This window comes from Chiloscyllium plagiosum, unplaced genomic scaffold (assembly GCF_037043375.1).
Source record: "Chiloscyllium plagiosum isolate Xiang-an unplaced genomic scaffold, Cpla_swu_hap1 HiC_scaffold_17, whole genome shotgun sequence".
Taxonomy (NCBI): domain Eukaryota; kingdom Metazoa; phylum Chordata; class Chondrichthyes; order Orectolobiformes; family Hemiscylliidae; genus Chiloscyllium; species Chiloscyllium plagiosum.
The window spans coordinates 78,465,695-78,484,653 of NW_028270155.1; the positions used below are offsets into that span (position 1 = coordinate 78,465,695).

Genomic DNA, 18,959 nt, shown 5'->3' on the forward strand with positions numbered 1-18,959 from the left:
AATAAGTTTAAGCTTCGGAAGAATAAGTCAAATTGACTGAAACATGCAGAATCCAAAGTGGGTCTTGGCAAGGTGCATGTTACCAGAATATTTGCAATCGAGGGAGATTGCAGAATTAATGGCAGTTGTATAAATGCCATAGTCCTCAGTGTAACACATCGTTGAGGAAAACATCTTATTCTCACACCAAAAAATCAATATCTTTGCATCGCATCACACTTCCTCGAAGGGCGGGGTAGCAGAATATTTGTTCTTTTTAAAAATGCAACCTAGATAGATGTTTGTCAATCGTGGGGTGGGTGTGTGGGGTGTGGGGTTTCGCGGTTGGAAATTCACTTACGGTCTTAAAATGCATCGTAGCTTGGCTCAGTTAGGAATATTAAATGCGATTATTTGAAAGAACACACTGATGTTTGTGCTGCTCATACAGTCCACACATCCCCAACAGAGGGAAAGACTGGCTTGAATGATCAGCTCGAGCCGTACACAGCAAATGGCTAACTGTTGCACTGAACTTTAGCAAAATGAACAAGAAAGAGTCATGTTCCTGATCAATGAACCGGATGTTACACTGCACTCTGACACTGTCTATCCAATGTCACTTTCAAGTTCTTGCAAACTATCAGCCAGTTCACGCTCTGTCTCTCCGGCAAATAGATCAACATGTTCCTGAGTATTGCACTTTTCTGTCTCTTTATTCAGACAACAATTTTCCCAGGTATTCTCTCTCTTTCTACAGTACATTGCCTTTCCATAAAGTCGACCTGTTATTTAATCTTATTTAATATATTGTGTACAATTCACTTTTGGACAGGTTAAGTCAATTAATGAACTCCACTCTTTTAACTCTTTCATTTAATCTTGCTAGTCTGTTTGTAAATGTCTTTTTCTGTAGGTTCTGGGGAAACCTCGGATAAAGTGACCCAGATACCAGGGAACGTGACTAAAACAGTGGGTGCAAATGTGTCCTTCCATTGCTCAATTCCTTTATTTCAAGTCGGCCAAGCTGTCAACGTAACCTGGTGGAAGCAAGGTGATCCTCATTCTCTCAATGCAGAACAAGATGACCGAAAAGTAATTGGCCTCCAGACTAAATTCAGTGGATTCCTTCAGATAATCAATGTCAGTGTACAGGACAGAGGAATGTACTATTGCACAATCGTCCAACAAGGCAAATTGATTGGAAACGGAAAAGGGTCCAATTTAACAGTGTGGGGTATGTATGAAAGCAAAATTTAAGCAATAGAGACAAGTAATATTTCACAATTGAAATACTTCTCGGGTGTGCTTGCGAAAGTTCACATTACAGGATTTATTAAAATGTATTTGATGTTATATGTCTTCAATGGCAAGTTAACATTTTTGTCCAACCCTAATTATCCTTGAACGGAGTCAATTCTTGATCAATTGGGAGAATTGTTGAGAGTCAGCAACGTTGCTGTATGTTTTGAGTGATATAGTGTCCAAGCAGGTCCGAATGGCAGGTGGTGTGCGTGTGCTCCTTGGAGACATCTCCATAGTTCCTGATACATGCCCACATTTAAGTTGCATCGCTGACTGCTGTACTTCATGTTCAGTATTTCAATAGTTTAGAATGATGTATCAGCAGTTGTACCTGAATTATACAGCCGTGGGACATAAACAGGAATCTCATGTACTATTGCAATATGATGAAAAGATACATGCTCTGATCAAGGGTCATCCCAAACGTTAACTTGCTTTCTCTCCATGGATGCTGCCTGACTGGCTGTGATCGCCAGCATTTGTTGCTTTCAGTACAGATTCCAGTATCTGAAGTAATTTGCTCCGACATTTCAATGATATTGGTTAAGAGCAATAGCCCATTGCAAGCGACACAGATTTAATTATTTATTTTTAACATCTTCTTCACTCAAAGTTGACAGTTGAGAAAAAGGTTCCCTGGTGCATAAGATTTAACCCTGGTTTTTCACTGCCAGACCTGTTGAGTTTCTCCAGCAATTTCTGTTTATTTTTGTTGATGACGTTTCTTGACTGGCTTATTTTTAAGTGAAAGTGAGGATTGGATATGCTGGAGGCTAGAATCCAGAGTGTGGATTCTGGAAAAGCACAGCAGGTCAGGCAGCATCCGAGGAGCAGGAGAGTGGAAAAGCACAGCAGGCCAGGCAGTATCCGAGGAGCAGGAGACTGGAAAACCACAGCAGGACCGACAGTATCCGAGGGGCAGGAGACTGGAAAATCACAGCAGGTCAGGCAACATTCTTGATGAAGGGCTTTTGCCTGAAACGTCGATTTTCGTGCTCCTCGGATGCTGCCTGACCTGCTCTGCTTTTCCATCACCACACTCCGGGCTCATTTTATGCCGGTGTGATTTTAACAGGTAAATATTAAAATGTTGAAAGCTGATATTGCTAAAACCTAAGAACTGCTGGAGCAACCGCCCAGGACACTCCATATGTTTTTGCTTTGCAATAAATAAGTCACTACGTTGACTTGCGTGTCTGTTATGAATCAGTTATTTTTCCCCTCTGTCCCCTCTACATAACTGTCGTTTTCACCGTTGCTTTGTTGAACCACCGGCGATAGCAAATCATGAATCCAATTCCAGAGCCTATCGATAGTTATTTCCAGCTGAAAAACTGAGATCTGTAATAACAGAAGTTCACGTTTTCTTGCCCACGCTTTGTCCGGGGATGAGTTAATATTCCCGCTGATACTGCACTATGTTCGCATCTCGGCACCAACAGCGCACATTGTCCAACCCTCACCACAGTGAGCACCTCCCCCACAACTGGACAGTAACTGTCCAGCAATGGGCCGAAACAAAAGATTGGGCTGTAATCCTCGTTTGACGTGAAGGTAACTTTATTTTTTCTTCCTGTTCACTTCCCTAGTTCCACCGACTCCACTGAATATTCTCTCTCAGCAGCCTGGAAATGATCCATCCGTGACTCTTGCTGTTTTATGCTCCACATCTCCCTTTTACCCGAGGGATATCAGTTTTACTTGGTACAAAGATGGCAGTAAAACTACAATAGGAATCAGTACAGTCATTCGAGCAACAGACGACAGACTACACGAAGCATACAGCTGGTTGGAAGAAACACAGGCAATCCGAGCCGGAACTGTTTATACCTGCATGGTATCCCACAGCACCCTCCAAAGTTCAGCTGCGGTCAGTCACATCGTAACGAATGGCAGCCCGGGTAAGAATTCTACTGGAACCATATCATTAATAACGCACATCAAATCTGTGATACATGGAATTATACCGCACGGAAACAGACCCTTAGGTCCAACCAGTCCATGCCAAACCTCATCCCAAACTAAACTTGTTCCACCCGCCTGCTCCTGGTCCGTAATCCTGGCAAACCTTTCCCATATATGTACTTACCTAAATGTGTTTTAAACCATGTAATTGTCCCCATATCCATCACTTCCTCAGGAAGTTCATTCCACATGCAAACCGAACTCTGTGTAAAAACATTGCCCCTCATGCCTTTTTAGAAGGTCTCTCCTCTCACCTTAAACATGTGTCCCTAGTCTTGAAATTACCCATCCTAGGGAAAAGACAATGACCCTTCACCGTATCTGTACCCCTCATTATTTTATAAACTTGTATTGCGTCACCTCTCAACCTCCTAATCTCCAGGGAAACAAGTCCCAACCTTGTACGTTTTACTTGCTAGAACCATGTAGTGTGCTCTTTATAATCATAAATGTGTTCTATTCAAGAAAATATTCAATATTTTTGTTGACATTTTCCAGGCAAATTCTTTGAATTTGCACAGAAAATTAGAATTCACCTGGAGAAGATTACGTTTATTTTCTCTTTCTTGAAAATATCATAAATATATACTTTTTTGCAACAATAGCTAGGACACAGAACATAGAACAGTATAGGGCAGCATTCAGGCCCTTTGGCACACGATGTTGTACTGAACATTTATCTTAATCTAAGATCAACCTAACCTACACACCCCTCAATTTACTGCCATCCATCTGCTTGTCCAGCAGTCGCTTAAATGTCCCTAATGTCTCTGACTCTACTAGCATCGCTGACAGTGCATTCCATCATCCACCACTCTCTGCAGAAAGAACCTACCTCTGATATCTCCCCTGTACATTCTTCCAATCACCTTAAAATGAAGACCCTTCATGACAGCCATTTCTGCACTGGGGAAATGTCTCTGGCTATCTCCTCTGTCTATGCCTCTCAATGCCTTGTACATCTCAATCAAGTCACTTTTCTTCCTTCTCTCCAGTGTGAAAAGCTCAAGCTCACTCAATCTCTCTTCATAAGTTATGCCCTCCAATCCAGGCAGCACCCTGGTAAATCTCCTCTGCACCCTCTCTGAAGCATCTACATGCTTCCTTTAATGATGCGACCAGAACTGGACACAATATTCCAAGTGTGGTCTAAACATGGTTTTTTCGAGCTGCTGAAAAATCTCGAGGCTCTTAAACCCAATCCTTTGTGCCTTTCTAAAAAACCCTATCAACGTTGGTGGCAACTTTGAGGGATCTATGTACATGGACACCAAAATCCTGCTGTTCCTCCACTCTGCCAACTATCCTGTCTTTAACCCTGTATTTAGCATTCAAATTCGACCTTCCAAAATGAATCACTTCACATTTATCCAGGTTAAAATACATCTGCTACTTCTCAGCCCAGGTCTGCATCCTGTCAATGTTTTGTTGTCGCCTGCAAAAGCCCTCAACACTATCTACAACACCACCGACCTTTGTGTCATTGGCAAACCTACTAGCCCACCCTTCCACTCCATCCAAGTCCGATATAAAAACTACAAAGAGCAGATGCCCAAGACCAGATCTCTGCAGGACACCACTGGTCACCAACCTCCAGGCAGAATGCTTTCCATCCACTACCATTTGCCTTTTCTTTCGGCCAGCCAATTCTGTATCCAGACAGCCACATTTCCCTGTATCCCATACCTCTTAATATTCTGAATGAGCCTACAATGGTGAACCTTATCAAATGTCTTACTGAAATCCATATACACCACATCCACTGCTCGCTCTTCAGCAACCTGCATCGTCACATCCTCAAAGAACTCAATAAGGCTTGTGAGGCATGACCTGTCCCTACCCTCTCTCTGATCATTCTCTTATTCCTCATGTTAAGTGAAGAATGCATTTGGATTTTCATTAATCATTCCTGCTAAGGCTTTTTCGTGCCCTCTCCTAGCTCTCCTCAGTCCATTTCTGTGATCCTCTAAAGCTGTGACAGAACCTTACTTCCTCAACCTTAAGTATGTTTCCTTCTTCCTCTTGGTAAGAAGCTCCTCTTCTCTTGTCATCCAATGCTCCTTCACTTTACCATTCGTTGCCTGTCTCAATAAGGCAAAGTTATCCAACACTCGCAACAAGTGGTCCTTAAACAGCCTCCATATTTCCGTTGTGCATTTCCTGTAGAACAATTGTTCCCTATTTATCCTCCACAGCTCCTGTATAATAGTGCTATAATTTTCCTCTCCCCCAATTAAATACCTTTCCATACTGTCCGTTCATGTCCCGGTCATGACTGTGGTGAAGGTGAGGCAGTTGAGGTCACTGTCACCGAAACGCTCTCCCACCGAGAGATCGGACACCTGTCCTGGCTCGTTGCCTAGCACCAAATCCAATGTAGCTTCCCCCAGTCAGCCTGCCTACGAATCAAGTAGGCGAACGTGAGGGCTGCAGATGCTGGAGATCAGAGTCAAGATTAGAGTAGTGCTGGAAATGCACAGCAGGTCAGGCAGCATCCGAGGAGCAGGAAAATTGACGTTTCGGGCAGGAGCCCTTCATTAGGAATGGTGAAGGGATTCTGCCCGTAACAACGATTTTCCTGCTTCTCGGACACTGCCTGACATGTTGTGCTTTTCCAGCACCAATCTAATCTTACCGAAGTATTGAGAAAGGAATCCTTTCTGGACACACCTGACAAAATCAGCTCCATCCAGACCATCTGCACTAAAGAGGTTTCAATCAATATTGGGAAGTTGAAGTCATGCATAACAACAATTCTGTCACACCTTCACCTTTCTGAGAGCTGCTTTCCAATCTGTTCTTCCATCTCTCTACTGCTATTGGGGAGTCAATAGAAAACACCGAATAAAGTGACTGTTCCTTCCCTGTTACTGACTCCCACCCATACTGACTCAGTAGACAACCCCTCCACAACAATCTCCTTTTCTGCAGCTGTGATGGACTCTCTAATTAGCAATGCCACTCTCCCTCCTCTTGAATTGGATTGAATTTATTGTCACATCTACTGAGGCACAGTGAAAAGCTTTGTCTTGCGAGCAGTAAAGTCAGATCACATAGCTAAGTAGTATAGATAGTAAATAATAGGTAAGCAGCAGCAAAAATAAAAACACAGGTACAGGCGAATGTTAAGAGTTTGTGGCATGAGAGAATGTGCAAACTCCACACAGACAGTCACTCGAGGCTGGAATCAAACCCGAACGCCTGGCGCTGTGAGGCCTTAATGCTAACCACTGAGAAACCATGCTGCCCTTAAACAGGTGAGTAACTTAAACTATTTTCCAGTCCTCTGCAACCTGCCTTGAGTCCAATGATTCCTGAGAGATCACCACAAATGCCTTTACGATCTCCTTCGCTATCTCCCTCAGAGCTCAGAGGTGTACGTCTGGTATGGATGATTTATCTACCTTCATATCATTCAGCTTCCCCAGCACTTTTTGCTTGTAACAGCCACTGCACTCACCTTTGCCTCTTGAATCTCTTGAAATTCAGGTATGCTGCTGGTGTCTCCACTGTGATAACTGATGCAAGTACATGTCCATGGACTTGACATGATGCTAAACATTAATTTTTATAATGTTTGGGACTAATACTGCAACAAAGTTTGAATGAGAGACATGCAATGGTTTTCTTTAACTCTGGATTTAATAGAGTCAAAGAGACACAGAGATGTACAGCACGGAAACAGACACTTTGGTCCAACTTGTCCTTGTCTGGCTTTGTTTCTAATTTCCAGCATCCATAGTTCTCAGACATTTTTTTAAACTTATCGATCTGCATGATGTGACAACAATCATCAACTACTAGATGTATTGGAAAGTGTATTCTAAAAGGAAATGATAAAAAAGCAATTATGAGGCAGTTACTTTGGCATTACCTATAATGGCAAAACGTTCGTCCAAAATAGAGTCATAGAGATGTACAGCATGGAAACTGACCCTTCGGTCCAATCCGTCCATGCCGACTAGATATCCCAACCCATTCTAGTCCCATCTGCTAGCAACTGCCCCACATCTCTCCAAATCCTTTCTATTCATATACCCATCATGATGCCTTTTAAATGTTGCAAATTTACTGCCCTCCACCACTTTCTCTGGCAGCTCATCCCATACGCGGACCACCACATTTGAAAAAGTTGCCCCTGCGGTCTCTTTTATATCTTTCCCCTCTCATCTAAACCTATGCCCTCCAGTTCTGGACTCCACCACCTCCTCATGATTTTATGAACCTCCACTAGGTCACCCCTCAACCTCCGACGCTCCAGGGAAAACAGCCCCAGCCTATTCAACCTCTCCCTATAGCTCAAATCCACCAACTTTGGCAACATCCTTGTAAATCTTTCCTGAACCCTTTCAAGTTTCACAACATCTTTCCGATAGGAAGGAGACCAGAATTGCACTCAATATTACAAAAGTGGCCGAACCCATGTCCAGCTGCAAAATGGTCTGTACTCAGTACTCTGATCAATAAAGGAAAGGATGTCAAACCCCTTTTTCACTATCCTATCTACCTGCGACTCTACTTTCAAGGAGCTATGCATCTGCACTCCATGTTCAGTGTAATTGTCTGCAGAGTGATACACTGTATCTTATCTGAAAAATATAACATCACTGGAACTGAACCATTGACTCTGCTTTTTCTCCACAGATGACGCCAGACCTTCTGAGTTTTTCTAACAATTTCTGTTATTGTTCCTGATTTCCAGCATCTAAAGTTCTTTGAGGATTTTGTTAAACCTTAGATTCTTACAATGGCGCCTTCAAAGATAGCTGAATATGCACCTTGACGTTCTACCATATCTGCCTCAGAATAAAACTATTTAGAATATCCTGCCTCTCCTAGCTGTTTTGACAAAATGTACAATCAATTTATAATTACAAATATAAGTTTCTGCCAATTTGAAATGCTTACCTGTATGGTTTAACATCAGCTCCTGTGTTCAGCACTGCATACTAGCTGATCATCAGAAAACATTCTGTCATCCATGAATCACACAATTTCACTCCAGCTATTCAAGACACAGTAATTTGCAAAGTCATTAAGTGAAGATTTGTCATCAATGTGATTCCAGGAGGACCTGATTTAAAGTTGACATTTATAAACACATTGCTAAATTAGGGTCAGTTAGAGCAGAGGTACTGGTTCCAGTTTTGGCCACAATGGATGCACTGAGATAGTAGGTTTTTCATAAAACATCTAAAAAGATTCTTGCATATTGTTTAGGGAACAGTCCACATTGGAAACATGGACATTGAGGTTATGATGAATCATAAATTGCGGTGATTAAACTTATCTTCCATGCAGTCATTCTTAGTTCTACAAATGCAATTGAAGACAATTGCAGTTCTGATGGCACTCTTAAAATGAATGGAATTGGCATTCATCATTCAAACATTTGATCCCATGTAAGGGTCCCATACAGGGAGAGGCTAAATAGACTGGGCCTGTCGGTCCTAGAGCTTCAGAAGTTGAGGGGTGACGTAAAAGATGGTTATAAGAAAATGATCAACTAGCATTTTAGAGTCATAGATTCATAGAGATGTACAACACGGAAACTGACCATTTGGTCCAACTCAGCCATGCTGAGCAGATATCCTCAATTAATCTAATCCCATTTGCCAGCATTTGTCCCATATCCCTCTCAACCATTTCTATTCATATGCCCATTTAAATGTTGTAATTGTACCAACCTCAAACACTTCCTCTGGCAGTTCACTCCATGCAGGCACCACCCATTGCGAGAAAACGTTTCCCCTTAGGTCCCTTTTAAAGCTTTTCCCTCTCACATTAAACTCATGCCCTCTAGTTTTGGACTCTTCTATCACAGGAAAATGACCTTGTCTATTTACCTTATCCATGCCCCTCCTGATTTTATCACCCTCTTTAAGGTCACCCCTCAACCTATGATGCTCCAAGGAAGACAGCGCCAGCCTATTCAGCCTCTCCCTGTAGTGCAAACCCTTTCATGGGAGATGAAATTTTTGAATTATGAATGCCAATTGCATTCATTTTAAGAGTGCCATCAGAACTGCAATTGGGATAAACAACATTGCTCAGCTCATAAATTATATAGAGATCAAACCTGTTTGGTTATATCCTGGTGTTGTGTCCTTTGGCTTTGCCCACTCCAGTCCAACACCAGCACCTCTACATTATAATGTAATTGTTTTAATCAGCATCAGAACTCATAGCTCCCTCCAAACTGAATGAATGGATGTAGTTGCTGTGGGGATGTTCACCGGCCTGGGAAATCGGTTTGCTGCTTGGTGAACATGTCCACAGCAACTGCAACCATCATCCAAGCTACAAACCTTTACATAAACCTCGAATGCATGGATGCTGACAAAAACAGCAAGTTCACCCATAGAATCCAAGAGTCCTGAAGCATATTTGGTCCATCACATCAGTATGGTAATTTGAGTGGGGTGCCAGATTTACTCCCATACCACTGTGTGCCATTTGCACCTCAACAAATTAGTCCACCGAAAACACAGATTCCACTGCTCTGCTCCGTATTTCTGTGTAAATCACTCTCAAAAACTTTTATTGTGAGAGTTTTCTGAATCTTCCTGACCTCCTTCAGAAAATAGCTATCCTCACTTAATTTGTGCATCTTTGTGACTAGTTGAATGTTATAATTGCAGGTTGTTTATTCATTCCCTCATGAAAGTTATTCCACTTTACTCAGTCGATCAAACTTCATGATTCCATATCCTTTTGCCAATCTCAACAAACTTCTTTGGTCGCATGAGAAACTTTTCTGTTCTCAAATTCCTTAAATGATCTCAAACCACTCATCATTTTGAACCATCCACTCTACACTACAAGTAGAACCTTGAGTCCTGAATTGTACATAATTTTGCATCAGAGAACTAACCTGTAATTTGCAAATGTTTAGCATGACTTCCATAATTTTGTACTCAATGTTACTCTCACGCAAGTTAAAGAATTCCATGAGCATCTGACAGCATCTTATTACACCAGATGCGCTGAATCTTATGAAACTGCATCCTCAGTTTCAATTGACACTGCATGCATCTCGAAATGATATGATTAAGATCACACTGTCTCTCTGATTTACTTAGTACAACTGCACATTACACAGCTATGTGCATTAAATTGCCCTGTCTGAAGATATCAGTCTTTATATGTCATTCTGTTGTTCTCTACTGTCTCCCAGTTTGTATACAATGTCACAATCACCAATGATCCTATCAATCATGACCTTCAAATGTTGTTCTGCTGCTACTCCTGCTCAGTCCTTTGACACACTAATGCCGAGGGAATCCCACTGCATTCTAAAGCTGTGTTTGAAGTATGAACTTTTGTTCAGCTTCACTTTCTGTCAAAACATTTCTCCACTGGTTGCTTGCAGAAGCTACTTTCTCTGATAGAGGTCATCCCTGTGAAAAGATGACTTTTGCTTTGTTGCCCAAGCCTATGCTAAGCACCTTTTGCTGTGTCTCAGGATGCTTTCTCTGGTGTGGAGGTCTCTGCTGTAAATGAATTCCATGGGCTAAAATAATGCAGGGTTCATTCAGCAAGTTTGATTGCTTTTTTTTCCTTTAATCTGCATTAGTTGTTTCATTTTCCTTTCTGTCAAACATAAGTTAAGTTGATCATCATTTTCTACTTCATGGTCTCATGACCACAACGCTAATAACCATTTCATATGCTGCGGAGTCAAAAGATTTTATGAGAATTTTGAAAAATGTTGTATCATCATAAGGATCAAGTAGCTTGTTACTGTTGATGTTTATAATGAAGCCGGAGATGTGCCTCTCAGAGCTCGGTCCATTCTTCCTCAGTTAGCACCTTGTGGCTACTGTTAATACGGTAGGTTTACAGGATTTCAGAAATGTCCTTTTTTGAATGGTTGATATTTGCCTGAGTTAGCCATTGATTTTTGTTGAGGAGGAAGAAATTTTACCGACAGGATGTCCAATGCTTTTTCTCACATCAATACATTATTGTTGTTCTGACCACGATGTACCACAAACAGTAGTCTTGACTTTTGAGAGTAATATATCCATCACATAAAGAGAAATTATGCACTATCTGGAGTGACAGTGCACCAATGTTTGGCAAGCGAGGGCCAGTGAATCATTGGAGGGGGTTTTGAATTAGTTTTCCAAGTGAACACCCATCAGGATCTGAATGAGATATGTTAGAGATTTGGTCTTAACTCTGGTGTTTGGCAGGGAATGTCTCACTAACAGATGGTTCTCACAGGCATTTGTCCTGGCATTGGGTTCCTCAACACAGTCCAGTAGCCTTTCCACAGTAAAACCATGTTCCACTCCACTCTAATGAGCTCCAGGAGACTGAGAAAACACTCACCATGATTTATATTATCTGCAAGTTCACTTCAGAAAATGGAGGTTTCAGACAAATAATGTAAAGATTGTTATCTCAGTCTGAAAATCCAAAGGGAAGTGGAAAACTTAAGTTCAGTTCTGTAGTTGAATATGCATTCCATTAAGACATGACTAAAATGATTTAATGTACCCTAACTTTCCACTCAAGTGTTAACTGATATGAACAGTAAGCAATGTTAATTGATGTTTGTGATTTATTTGTTTTAGACTGTGTGTCCACAAAGTATTTGATGATTTCTGCAACTGTATCAGCTGGATTGATATTATTGGTGCTCAGCCTCATCATGGTGAAGCGATACACAGCAAACAAAAATATGGGTAGGAAGTTATTTAATCTTTTCAAATAAACAATGTCCAAATAGAATGTCAATTTTAACTTTGCACTATATCTTAAGATTTTCTCTGTGCAACTGAATAGGTTACACAATACTTAGCTTATCTGACATGGCCAGGGCAATGGGGTACAATATTCAAATTTTATCCAACCTCCCAGAGATATGAGCATGCCAAAGGTGCTTTATTGCAAAATGAAGATTATTTCATTGTCTGGGATTACTGCTTTTGGGGAATCAATCTTCAGGTTTCCCAGCATGCATTCATTGTTGAACTTTCCATTTCTGAATATCAAAATATGTATCGTAATCAAATATAGGGCCGCATTTTTCTGACGAATGGCAATCTTACACAGATTGGCATCCTGACCCTTCAATGACAGCGATAAAGAGCTCCATATTTCTGAAAGTAGCTTCTGATCAAGCATCCATCAGAAACACAGAGTTCTGCTTCCATTCTAATAATTCTCTTGTAACACAGAGCAGTCAGGGAAAAGCAAACTAAGTCTCCTTTTCACAGCAGTCACTTGCCCCTAGCTGAAGTTTAGCTGTCCAGAACAGACAGCCACTTTCACACCAGCTGTCAAGTGGTAGGTACCAAATGCAAGTATGAGGTTAGGGTGCTGCGGAGAGATGCTGCCATCTGGATGAGGGTCAGATAAATAGGATGCCAAGTGAGATGAAGTGGCAAGCTGATATGAATTAGGATGGCAGTTGGGAATTATGCCAAATGTTCAGGAGGCCAATTGGGTGCTGGGTATCCTGCTATGGGTTAGCGTGCCAGGTGGGTAGAATGCCAAATGGGAAGGGAATACGTTGACAGGAAGTAGGGTTCTAGGTGAAAAGAACAGTGGGATGGCACATGGATAACTATAATAAAAGAGTGCCAAGATAGCTCCTCAGCCAGTTAAGTGATACAGTGCATAAAGTGCATCAGAATAGTTGAAAACTTGTGTCTGGCAGACCGCAAGAGGGAGTGATTATCTTGTCCTAAGGGAGTCAGGTCTCCCGTGGGAAGGGCATGGATTGATTCTAGGAGGGGCAGAGACAGACCATACTGGAAATTCGGCAAGAGGGATATCATGTCCCAGGAAAGGAAGGGCAACATGTCCCAGGAAGGAGGAGTCAGGCTGGGTTTGAAGTGAGGAAAGGAAAGAGCTTCTTCAGGGCAGGTAATGGTGTTGCCACCAAGTCTGAGTGAGGAAAGTAGACTGCTGTTTCTTTTGCTGGGGAAGATGATCCTGAACCAAATGGGTCACAGGCAGATTTTATTTCTGGAGCTTACGAGGTTGAGGAGTGACCTTATCAAGGTTTATAAAATCATGAGATGTGCAGCTGAGGTGAACAGAAAAAGTCCTTTCCCTGGGGTGGGGAAGCTCAAGCTGGGAGGAGAAAGATTTAACAGGGACCTGAGGGACATCTTTTTCACACAGAGGGTGGTTTGTGCGTGGAATGATCTGCTGGATGAAGTTATAGATGCAAGTACAGTTACATCATTTAAAAGATATTTGGATAGACAAATGGATAGGAAAGTTTCACAGGGATTTGGGCCAAATGCAGGCTGTGGGATTAGTTTAGTTTGGGAAACTTGTTTCACATGGACTGGTTGGGCTGAAGGGTCCGTTTCAATGCTGTGTGACTCAATGACTCTGTCCAGAGAGGGAGAAGTGGAGCTGTGTCTGCAGTAGGGAAAAAATGGGTGATGAATCTAGCTTTGGGGGAGAGGAGTGCATGAGATTTAAACTGGGGGAAAGGGGAAGCTCTGTTTTATGGCTGTGGGGGCAGATCAGCTTCAGAGATGGTAAGAACGGGCAACATCGTGCGGGAGAGTCCCATCAGGCCCATTGTGGGGAAAGGGCATTTGCTGGAACCAAGAAATGCAAGGCAGTGAAGGACGAGCTGGTCCAGAAAACATCAGGGTTTTGTCATTTCCACAGGCCAGCATGGTGTAAGGTACCAGGCAGAGGAAGGTGATTTCTGGTCAGGATTTCTGAGCAAATGTTGCCTGTCAGACGTATTGTTATTCAGGAGTTGAACGACATCTTCAATAGTATAAGGTTTGATTTGAGTGTCTGCATTTAATTTAATCAGAGACCTCCAAATTCTATTTACGTGGATGCTTTCAGAGGGTTCTAAGTGTAGAGAAATTGCCCAATTTCTGGCTATTATTTTGGAGTCTACTATATTGAGCAGTCGACTATTGTCTTCCTGCTCAGCTCCCATCCATGATGAAATGTCAATTATCTGGCACTGGAAAATGTGGGCCAATACCTTTATTAAAATTGTGGTATGGGGATTGTGTTATGATTTGCATTAAGCTTTGCAGAAACGCATTTCCCGGATTGTTATTCATTTTAAACTTTATTTCTTACCCGATTAGTGAAAACCAATGATGACAAATCGAGTAATGATGAACACAAGGCAAGTTTTTTTTACACAAAATATAACTGTATATAACTAATTCGCATTTAGTGCAATAGCTATGTTTTATTTTGCTGCTTTAATTATTTATGCAAAATAACACAGGTTGTACTCAGTGACATAGGATTAAAACAAAAACATCAGTAGGTCAGATGGTGTCTACTGTAGCTGTAATATTGTGATTGTGAACATACTAATTAAGAGTTTGTATAGAACAGAATGTTTGCTTTGGCTCTTAGGAAAAGAAATCACTGTGATATGCTTAGTTTGTATGTAGCATTGTCCAAAACACAGACATTGACTTTTATCCTCCACCTGACACTTACTTACAAGCCCAACTTTACCAGTCAAGCAGGAATTGACAATGATAGTTACCATTATCAGTGATGTCTCCAGATGCAGAATTAATAGAACGTTTTTCTGAATGTTGCATTTTGACGATGGCAGTTTTGTTATTTTTTGATGCACCCTTGTTTTAAAAAATTCTCAAGGTCAGGTTCGTAGGAGAGTAGTCTGACACAGAACAAACGACCAAGAGGCGAGTCTGCAAGAATATGAGCATTTTATTCCCCGCAGCGTCGCCACAACCAGGTCTCATCTCAAACGGGTCTGGCTTATACTCACTCTACATGTTACTGGAACTGGGAGCCGTCAGTTCTCGTAGAGCGGTTGCCAACAACCCACGCTCGGCGGTTAAACGTAACCCCGGAGCAGACTCACCGAACTGGAGACTTTTCCAGCTGATATACTCTTTTCCAGATATAAACATTCATGTGAACAGCAGAGCAAGGCTAAAAAACACATTCCATTCTGGTTACATACAGATAAGAAGATTCACACGGGGAGGTGTGTAATAAGATTCACACGGGACTAAGCAACACCTCCATTCCGGTTAGATTCACACATGTATTGGGACATAATTTTTAACCGTTTCACCACATTCCACTGCTTGGCCCAATACATGTGTTACATTATGATTCACACATGTATTGGGACATAATTTTACACCACATTCCACTGCTTGGCCCAATACATGTGTTACATTATGCTTAATTCAGTTCAATTCGTTTCAGTTAATTTCAGTTCAGTCAATTCAGTGTAGTTCAATTCAGCTCAGTTCAGGTCTGTTCAGTTCAATTCAATTGTGTTCAATTCAGTTCCGTCCATTTCAATTCAATTTAGCTCAGTTCCATTTTGTTCCGTTCAATTTGATTCACTTCAGTTCCACTCAGTTCAGTTCAGTTCAATCCCATTCAATTCTGTTAACACCGCTTCAGCTTTTTGGACATGCCCACATCCTCCGCTGTACCCCAGGCAAGGGGTTCTTCGGCAGGACTGGGATCCTCTCAAGGGTGGACAGCAGCGACCCTGGGGTTCCTCCGGTCGCCCCCCACCATTTCTCAAACAAACTGCCACGTACATGCCCACATCCATGCCATCCCGGGACGGTCGGGACCTCCACAGTTTGTTCTTCTGGTTTCTTAGTCTTTTTCCAAAACATTGTTCTGTATCAAAATCTCTCCTCAATTGCGATTGACCCTGCTCGCAGCGCCAAATGTTTTAAAAAATTCTCAAGGTCAGGTTCGTAGGAGAGTAGTCTGACACAGAACAAACGACCAAGAGGCGAGTCTGCTAGAATATGAGCATTTTATTCCCCGCAGCGTCGCCACAACCAGGTCTCATCTCAAACGGGTCTGGCTTATACTCACTCTACATGTTACCGGAACTGGGAGCCGTCAGTTCTCGTAGAGCGGTTGCCAACAACCCACGCTCGGCGGTTAAACGTAACCCCGGAGCAGACTCACCGAACTGGAGACTTTTCCAGCTGATATACTCTTTTCCAGATATAAACATTCATGTGAACAGCAGAGCAAGGCTAAAAAACACATTCCATTCTGGTTACATACAGATAAGAAGATTCACACGGGGAGGTGTGTAATAAGATTCACACGGGACTAAGCAACACCTCCATTCCGGTTAGATTCACACATGTATTGGGACATAATTTTTAACCGTTTCACCACATTCCACTGCTTGGCCCAATACATGTGTTACATTATGATTCACACATGTATTGGGACATAATTTTACACCACAACCCTGTGCCAGACTAAAAAAAAAATGGTTCATGATGTCAAGAACAGCAGGAGACATCTGATAGAAGATTGTTCTTGCTTTCATTTCTTTTCAGTTCAGATCATGTGAGACATTTCGGAATTTAGAAAAAATGGAAAATTTCAGCCTCCAACTCCTATGGATTGAATTCACTGATTCCTTCCTTTAACTACGATGTTAAGAAGGTATGAAGAAGCTTCCTCTAAAGTTGAGGCTTATTTTTCCATCATTTCCCATCTCATGAAATCAACTCATAGAAATTTGTTGGCATGAAGTCGCAGTTTTCCAATACATCAGTTTATGATTCCCACAGTGCCATAGACAGACTAAGCACATTACAGCAGTTTCCTTTCATAAACAGCAATAGCAAACATCCTGTTCTGAACAAACTCTTTATTAGTATGTTCACGACCAAAAGGAGAACATTTCCAGCTCAAATAATGTTCTTGTCATCACAGCTCAGTTACAGGAAGTTCTCATGTATTTTCAGCAATCAATCACAGGGGAGAATAGAATATTACCTTGCACATAACGGGTCTTGTAAAAAAATCATCAAAGACAGCTTCGCACAACTAACAATTCTGTATGGCATTGATAAGACCATGTTTTTGGTAAAATTGAGGTTTTACTGCCCTGCCTAACTGAGGACATGCTTAACACTGGTAGAATGCAACTCATGTAAACTAGTCTGGTTCCTGGAAGAAATGGATAGTTTTATAATGGAAGATTGCGCAGAGTGGGCCAACATTTCTTAGCGATTTGATGAATAAAACGTAATTGAGTTGAAAAGCATTTGGTTTGCAAGGAATTAGACAGACTTGATGAAAGGAGTTTTTTTTTCCCTTGGATGGGTTTGATTCATGGGAAGAAGAGACATTTCTTTGTTCAAAATTTAATAATGATACAGATTTTGTGCCACATAGAACTTTGAATGTTCACTCATTAACTTGACTCAAGAAATGTATCTAAGGTTTAGAGCATTTAAGTAAATAAACCTATCATTTGGAAAATCACTGAGGATTAATCAAGACCAGAACTGACTGCAAGGGCCAAATAGCACACTACTGTTTTGTTTAATACTGACATTTAGTAAACATGCTTCCAGGCGATTTTGTAGATTTTGTATCTGTTTTATTGGTATCCATAATTAGAATTCCTCGTCCTGGTTACCCAATCAATTTTAAACTTAAAGTGGTAGAAAGAGAGACAGACATGGATGTAGGTATAAACTTACATTGTTTTTTTTTTCAACTCATACCGGGAACAACTGATGCGATGACACCTTATGATGCACTAAATCTGAACAATTTGCAGAAGGCACCAAGACCAAGGCATCAAGAAATGGTAGCATATGCCCAGGTAGGGGAAAGACTCAGAACACAATGACACCATATAGCAGTAATTAAGAATCTATTAGAGCTCAGTGTATGAAATGCCTACAATTCTACTTTTTAAAAATCTGTTGCACTTGCACTAATTCATTGCGACACTGTCTATTTTTATTGTTTAACCTAACACCTGAATCCAAGTGACTAAAAAATGAACCAATGATATTCTCAAAATTGTTTTCACAGACCAGGACAAGACCTCAGGATCATAAAATGACCTATGCTGCTTTAGACTTCTCAGCCCCCAGGAAAACAGAGAAAACAAATTATAAGGAAAAGGATACAGAGTATGCTCAGGTTCACTTGGAAAAACAAAGACAAGCTTTGTGATAAATGCAATGAAAAGTCTGTTAATGCCAAGGCATTTTTGATTGTTGTATGTCTTGAACAAAATGTCCATTAGAAAAAAGAACACAGAACATGGAATACAGAACACGGCTCACAGAACATGGAACATAGAACAGTACAACACAGTACAAGTCCTTCAGCCCCCGATGATGTGCTGGCCTTTTATCCAACTCAAAGATCAGACGAAACTGAATGCTCTTCATTATATTACCTTCCATGTGCCTTTCCAAGAGTCACTTAAATGTCCCTAATGTATCTGACTCTACTACCACTGCTGACAGTGCATTCCACGCACCCACCCATCTCTCTGTGTTAGAACCTACCTCTGACATCTCCTCTAAACTTCCCTCCAATTACCTTAACATTATGCCTCATCATGATAGACACTTCTGCCATGGGAAGAGGTCTCTGACTATCCTTTCTACCTATGCCTGTCAACATCTTGAGCACCTCTATCCAGTCACATCTCTTCCTTCTTAACTTTTCCAGGTTGAACTCCATCTGCCATTTAGCAGCCGAGTTCTGCATCCTGTCAATGTCTTGTTGCAACCTACGACAGCCCTCCACACCATCCTCAACTCCACAAACCTTTGTGTCATCGACAAACTTACTAATCCACCCTTTCACTTCCTCATCCAAGTAATTTATAAAAATCGCAAAGCACAGAGGTTCCAGAGCCGATCCCTGTGGATCACCAGTGGTCACCAAGCTCCAGGCTGAAAAGTTTCCAT

General features: G+C 41.5%; 1 protein-coding gene across 1 annotated transcript; it reads left to right on the forward strand.

The window, feature by feature from the left end:
- The first annotated feature begins 663 nt into the window (after positions 1–663).
- On the forward strand, positions 664–17,878 carry LOC122558648 (immunoglobulin lambda-1 light chain-like). Its single transcript, XM_043707445.2, has 6 exons — positions 664–718; positions 896–1,216; positions 2,874–3,185; positions 11,832–11,942; positions 14,337–14,376; positions 17,752–17,878. The coding sequence occupies exons 1-6, from the start codon at positions 664–666 to the stop codon at positions 17,876–17,878; spliced, it is 966 nt and encodes a 321-aa protein (XP_043563380.2).
- Positions 17,879–18,959: the final 1,081 nt, after the last annotated feature.

What these genes read in the sequence shown, in the direction of transcription:
- LOC122558648 (XM_043707445.2), top strand. Translation starts at nt 664, where the DNA reads ATGTTCCTGAGTATTGCACTTTTCTGTCTCTTTATTCAGACAACAATT. An exon ending in GTCCAATTTAACAGTGTGGG is followed by an intron (nt 1,217 to 2,873) that starts GTATGTATGAAA and finishes TCACTTCCCTAG; the next exon opens with TTCCACCGACTCCACTGAAT. An exon ending in TCGAGTAATGATGAACACAA is followed by an intron (nt 14,377 to 17,751) that starts GGCAAGTTTTTT and finishes TCAACTCATACC; the next exon opens with GGGAACAACTGATGCGATGA.